The 7,027-nt window shown below is 30.1% G+C and overlaps 1 protein-coding gene across 2 annotated transcripts; it reads left to right on the top strand.

The window, feature by feature from the left end:
- Nucleotides 1-407: 407 nt before the first annotated feature.
- LOC107893809 (agamous-like MADS-box protein MADS2) lies at nucleotides 408-4,310 on the top strand. Of its 2 annotated transcripts, none has more exons than XM_016818900.2 (8): nucleotides 408-921; nucleotides 2,629-2,707; nucleotides 2,855-2,916; nucleotides 3,060-3,159; nucleotides 3,474-3,515; nucleotides 3,606-3,647; nucleotides 3,784-3,920; nucleotides 4,003-4,310. In XM_016818900.2, the coding sequence occupies exons 1-8, from the start codon at nucleotides 737-739 to the stop codon at nucleotides 4,088-4,090; spliced, it is 735 nt and encodes a 244-aa protein (XP_016674389.1). In that variant the 5' UTR covers nucleotides 408-736; the 3' UTR covers nucleotides 4,091-4,310. The 2 variants fall into 2 exon arrangements, with proteins under 2 accessions (XP_016674389.1, XP_040941101.1); XM_041085167.1 differs by having other exon boundaries at nucleotides 413-921; nucleotides 2,852-2,916.
- The last annotated feature ends 2,717 nt before the right edge of the window (nucleotides 4,311-7,027 follow it).

Below are 7,027 nucleotides of genomic sequence, written 5' to 3'. Positions count from 1 at the left end.
CTAAATTAATCTATTAAAAGATAGGATTAATTTGATAAGTTCTCTATAATAAAAGGATCTATTAGGTACTTTAACCCACTATTAATTGACTTTTGTTTAATTTGAATATGTGTAACCAATTGGACAATTTTTAAATCAGGTGTTTGAATATTAAACTATCACATGTTCAAATTTAATTTTTATATTAACTAAATTTTAGAAGTTTGAAGAGTGCAAGGACTGAGGGTATAATTAAACCAAGAGAAAGAATAGAACATGAAAATATTTAGTATAGTGAAATATATAAAAGGAACAAAATAAATGGCAAATTAAAAGCTTTAGTTGTGAAATTTAAAAAAAAAAAAGTTAACTTCCATAAAACTTAGCTGGTGATAGTAGGGATGGAGTTTTTATTCTTTAGCTGAACAAGCAAGTCAGTAAAAAAAGTAAAGCCCTGGACGAAGATAATACACATAAAACGCTACCGCCCCCACTTTTTTATTATATATTTTCTTCCTCTTATCTTTTTCCCTTTGTTTTTTTGAGGTACAAATAGTGGAAACCTAATAGCCATGGAGTATTAGAGCCACCCCATACAAATAGAAAGAGGAACAGCTTCTTGCCCTAAAGAAAAGAAAAAAAGGAAGGGAACTTGGAAGAAGAGGGTGAAAAAAGAAAAAGAAAAAAAGGGTTTCTGAAAAATACCATAGGTGATAGTTTTTTCTTTTCACTTTTATAATAATAAGAATATATAGTAATGGGGAGAGGAAGAGTGGAGTTGAAGAGGATCGAGAACAAGATAAATCGACAGGTGACGTTTGCAAAGAGGAGGAATGGTTTGCTAAAGAAGGCTTATGAGCTTTCAATTCTTTGTGATGCTGAGGTTGCTCTTATCATTTTTTCTAATCGTGGCAAGCTCTATGAGTTTTGCAGCACTTCTAGGTATATTTTCATTTTCTTTCTGATTTTCTTTGAAATTTTCAATCTGGGTTATCCTTGTTTTCTTTTAAGCTGTTCTTGTTTGATAATCTGAAGTTTTCTGAGATCCATCTTTTAAGTCACTGAAAAATTCATCCTCTAAAATACATATCATGGAGAAACTATATATATAAATTAATATATGTTGTTTGTTAGACAAGAACATGTTATCTGGAATGTGTTGCAGCTCTCATTTGAATACTTTATTCCTTGAATTTATTTGGCAATTTCTTTTTTTTCTGAAAGCCATTTTGTTTTGATCATAAAAAGCAAGTGCTATTTTGGGAAGTAATTATTATTTTTTCTTGTTAAGTGCCGAGATGTTAGTCATGGGAAATGTAAATGTTGTTGCATGATTAAATATGTTATATGCAAAATTAATGTTGAGAAATCATGATTAATTATCAAACTGTTAAGATGAGCTAGAAAGGAGGTGTCATTGGTTAATGTGATTCAGCTTTTGAGGTTTTAAGTGTTGAACTTAAACAAGCCATGAATTAGGTTAAAAAAGAGAGCTTACTGTTGCTTATGTTAGCCTACTGTGAAGCTATGTATTATATTTGGGAATTTTTGTATTCTTAATTTTCTACAAATTAATTATTTATATTTTGTTTCTCGGATTTAAGCTTTGTTTTTTCAATCCGTTTAGAATCAACAATCCATGGCACCTTTCGGGTTTCTTTATCTGATTTTATCATATGATATTGCATAATGATTTCTAGAACTAAAATTTGATGCATAAATATACATGGACTCAACACACGCATAACTTTTTCTCATTCTATCTCCAACTTATCTTATATGCCCCGAATTTAAGCTGATTGTACTAAAAAAAAAGAAAAAAGAAGGAATTATTTATTAAATTTGTTGGATGTTATTTTTTAAAATATTAACTTCTGACATCAATATCATAGCATTGACTATTCTTGATCAATCTTATCTTATAATAGTGTAGAGCATACAAGACATGGCATTACTTGTACTACGTAAAAGTCTTATGATTGGTGTCTAGTTTTTCTACAAATTTCTTATAGATTTCTGTTAAAATTTTACGACTTTCCTCATCTGAGATTTCTTCAAAGTTTCAACCTTAAATTTCTTGAAAAAAAGAGCATTTTATTAAAGATAAAGTAGCCAAAATTTTCCCCAATAAAAGGTATCATAAAAGCAAAAGATAAGAGACAAAGCACAAAAAAGCACATGCTTACAAGATAAAAGAATAAACTTGGTCTCTCAAGATTTTACAATCCTCATTCTACAAATTCAAACTTACATACTCAAATGCAAATTTTATAGCAAGAATGTGGGACTGTGGCAACAACCTTTAAAGGACTTGTAAGTACGAAAGAAGGCAATTCAGAATTATGCACTCACGACACGATCCGACGGATTAAGCTGGATCATGTCACCCATACTTTTTGCTTCATTTTCTTAGTAATTAACTAAACACATATTATCTATAATAATCTACAACTTTGATGAGTTAGGAATTAGGGCACAAATGATGAACTCCATTTTAAATGTTTCTGTAGGTATTAAACAATGAGGTTTCATGGTGCTGAGTTTGTGAGATCAAATGATTTTGATTTCTTATAGTTGAATGCAATGCTGCCATCAATATTTAGATTTGTCATACTAACCTTTCTTTCTTGGCCTATTTTATGTAAGCAGCATGGCTAAGACACTTGAGAAGTACAACAGTTACACCTATGGAGCATTGGAACCTGCTCAAACAGAAATTGACGCACAGGTGTATTAATCTCCGCTATTTTAACCTTTGCCTTCTGGGACTCATAATTCATTTTCAACCAATCTTTAAGCAGAATGTTTCAGTTTGTTAATTGTTATATGAATCGAGTAGGATAAAATCTGAAATTTGCTGCATGTTATCAAGCAGAGCAATTACCAGGAATATTTAAAGCTCAAATCAAAAGTTGAGGTCCTTCAGCAATCACAGAGGTAATATACTATCCACCAAGCCACACAGTTTAGTTTTACAATGTGTCTGGCTCATTTGTTCGTAAAATAAGTTGCTTGTTCAAGTGTGGATACTTGTAGTGGAGCCTTGATTCATGTGAAAATATGTACTTTGTAATGTGTAGACATTTTCTTGGGGAAGAGATAGCGGACCTGGGCACTAAGGAACTGGAGCAGCTTGAGCATCAGTTGGACTTCTCATTGAAGAAAATCAGGTCCACAAAGGTAATTCAGGGCCAATCTACTTTTATAAACTTGTAGCTGTAGGTAAGGTCCTTTTAAATCGTGAAGGATAAGTATCACTCGTTAGTAGCCAACCGTAAGGACAGAACATGCATATTTTGGCAAGGCTAGGGGGACCATGTTAACAAATGAGGTGTTTTCATGCTTCGTCACCTATGACCTATCCATCAGCATGCAGGAAAACATGTTTACAACAGATAACTTTGTGCACATGCAAAACCATAAGGATCGAAATATGTAGCACTCCATTTTCATGTTGAAATATATCATGATATTTTGCTTTTTAACTAATGCAGATGCAGTTGATGATTGACCAACTTTCTGAACTGCAAACAAAGGTACATATAACACAACTGGAGACTCTCTTAATAATTCTTTTGTTACAAAGACCAGATGCCATATCATCCTTGTATGTAATCTTTGTACAGGAAGAAGTCCTACTGGAAACCAACAGAAACTTGAGAATGAAGGTATGAAACCAGCAGCCTGATTGTTGTTTTCATCTTTGATATTCACCGTAATTGATCTCGATAATATTCGTTAATTTCATGACAAAGCTAAACACGATATGATCGAAAACTGGTGCCATAAATTTTGTTTTGGCAGTTGGATGAAAGTGGTCCATCAATGAGATCATCATGGGAAACGGGGGAGCAAAGCATTCCATACAACCATCCACCACCTCCTCCTCAGTCAGAGGGATTTTTTGAGCCTTTACACTGCAACAATTCACTGCAAATTGGGTAGTGTATCCAGAATCTAGTTCGTTAATATCTTGCTAAGTGTGTTATTTTTATTGACTTCCACTTTATTTCCTTGGTACAGATACAACCCTAGTAGTGTAACAGTTGAGGACACTGCAACAGCCTCTGCACTTGCACCAAGTGGATTCATCCCTGGTTGGATGCTTTGATTGTTTCAACTTTAATTACAAAGAATTCCATATTTTCTCATATAAACTGATTAGAAATTAAGAATAGGCAATAATTAAAGCAAATTCCAGGTTCCAACCTATATTTTGTTGCATCTGTTACGGAGGATGCATGCATGGTTTTAAGTGTGGGGCGAAGCTCCAATATTTGTAAAAATTTGGATGACATATATATTTTACTCATATACTATGTCTTTAGTTACTTGCTTTTGTGAGTCAAATCTAAGTTAATATGAGAGATGGAAGAAATCTGGTTTTGTAATATGCTGAAACACCATGGCAGGCATCCAAGTTTCTAAAGTCATCAATGAATCATATTAGTTACTGAAAAAGTGATACAGCTAGCATTGCTTTTTAGCTCAAGTGGAAGGTTTTTGTCTTTTCAATCTGAAACCAATATCTGCCATATCTAATGTGGGAAGAGTATCTAATGCAAAGGCTTCAATAAAGTAGAATTTGGGATGAATTTATGAACTAGAATAAATTATTATAAATAATGAAAAAAATAATTCAATAAAAAATTTATAAACTTAAATTAACTACAATTTTCATACAACTTAGAAATTTTAAAATTTACAAAATGTCATTCTTAAATTAATGTTATGAAATTGTGATTGTTTTGATTTGAAAATTTTTGCTCAAAAACAAAAATCATATTTATACACCATGCTAGAGTTTCTAAACTTTACACTATGCTTAAAGGAAAATTAATCGAGACTTAGTTTTTTTTTTGAATTATACTTGTCTAAGGGTTGGATAGTCCACCTAATTATGTGTACCCGAAAGATGAGGAACTTTTAATTTTGGTCTAATTTAACTTGTTTTATAAAAATTAAATTCTAATAAATTATAATATTAAACCAATAATGATATACAACGAGACATAGTCTACTGGCAAAAAGTAGGTGTAGGGATAGAAAAAAAAAAAAAAAGTTGTATAAGGCAAATCGGTTTGACTTAACACAAACAAAGCATGATATCAAAAATTCAGAGTTGAAGTCCTCATAATTCCATTTTCCCCTTAGATTTATAAATGAAAGCAACTACTTCTTTTATGTTTACTTTTTAATAGTGAAGTAAGGATGGTGATATAAACTGACCCATGAATCATGAGTTAGAGGGTATTTCATAATTGAGCCATATTCATTTTCCCAACTACTTGATTTGAAAGTTTCGCAAAAACCTTCAAAAGAAAGAGTTTGGTATAAAATGTTTTTCAATAGACAAGGTACCCCAATTTCTCATTTCATCAAAATGGTTTCAATTTCATAGAAAATAATTAACTTCCAGCGTTTTGATTAATAAATTATTATTATGTATATTTAAAAAATAATAAATAAACAAATAAAATACGTTATCTTTAATTTTGTTTGTACAAGTAAAAAATTCTCATATCAAATAATAATATTAAAAACACTAATACTGCTTAAATTCCATGAAATTCAAATTCAAATAGATAGTGCATATTTCAATAGAGCAACATTAGGGAACTTGTCCAAAATTGAGATATTTTTTAAAAAGTTAAAAAAGTCTAAGGTTTAGGTTGAATTAGGGCTTTTTTTTTTTAACCTTGTGTGCAAAAGCTATGAGCAAGGTTAGCAAAGTTGAAGGTATTGAGATTTTGAGTATCAAAGTTGTGACATTTTACATTTGATTCAATTATCGAATTCCAATATAAAATATTACATTCCGTTATCTAATCAACTCAATTTAATTCTCATTATTCAAATTTAGAACATTAATTTCTATAAATATTTAGAATTTAATTATTATTTTTAATAAAAGTTTCGAAAACATTTCCTCTCTTTTCATTCAAAATTAAATTTGGTAAATAATTCAATACGTAAATAAAACTCCCAAATCAAATTTCAAGAATTCTTTAAACATGGCATACTTAAATATTATCATTTTAAATATATATATAACTGTAATATAGAATATATAATCAACATATTTAAGATAAGTTTCAAAAGTATAAAAGTTTACAAAAGCCTAGATACATGCTATTAAAGTCATAAATCAAAAGAAATATCACCAATGTAGTTTGAGTTGAAGTTGATGTTCATAGAATTAACTAAAAATTTTACTAAGGCAAGTGTACCTATCAATTACTAATATAGTTACGGTAAGTAAAGATATCGTTCCCACGAAAACTAAAAGTACTAGTAATTACTGTCTTTCTATTATTTAACCGAATAATTTGAGTGATTGATTTAAAAACTGAAATTAACTAGATTATTTAACTAACAAACATGACAAAGAACAAAGCAGAAAAAAAAACGATTGACAACCAAGAAGCGAAACAATACCCAAGAAAGAATCCACCTAGATTTCATCTATCATTATCAATCTGAATTACGCAATTTATTTTCTTATTAACATGATCCGTAGAAATCCCTAAATTATGCTAATATCTCTTTTGAGAATAAGAACAACTTATTCTAGGTTGATTAATTGAAATTTCTTTCTAATTAAAACCCCTATTATCACATTAACTCGTACTATAGATTCCCCTATTAGATTTTACTCTAATTCGGTAGGTTTATGTTATCCTATTTCTAAGATTGCATGCAAGATCTACACTTAAACAGGGTTTATTCCTTCTCTGATTTAAGCACATTAAATATGGATCAATAATCTTGAAATATTAAACCAAGAATTAAGCACATATAATTGAGAACAAAAAACTAAGTATTTATTTCGTAAAATAAAAATCAAAAGATAGAATCCATCATAGGGTTTATCTTCCCTAAGTATTTAGAAAATTAGTTCATTCTTGCAAATAAAAAAAACCAATATACAATAAATCCGAAAGAAATAAAGAAACTCATGATAATCTCCTTAGAAATCAAATGGGAATATTTAATCTTGATGAAAATCTGCTTTAGAATCGGCTTCAATGGTGTTTCTTGAGTTGTT

Source organism: Gossypium hirsutum, chromosome A13, assembly GCF_007990345.1.
Source record: "Gossypium hirsutum isolate 1008001.06 chromosome A13, Gossypium_hirsutum_v2.1, whole genome shotgun sequence".
Taxonomy (NCBI): domain Eukaryota; kingdom Viridiplantae; phylum Streptophyta; class Magnoliopsida; order Malvales; family Malvaceae; genus Gossypium; species Gossypium hirsutum.
This window is presented reverse-complemented; position numbering and strand designations above follow the sequence as displayed.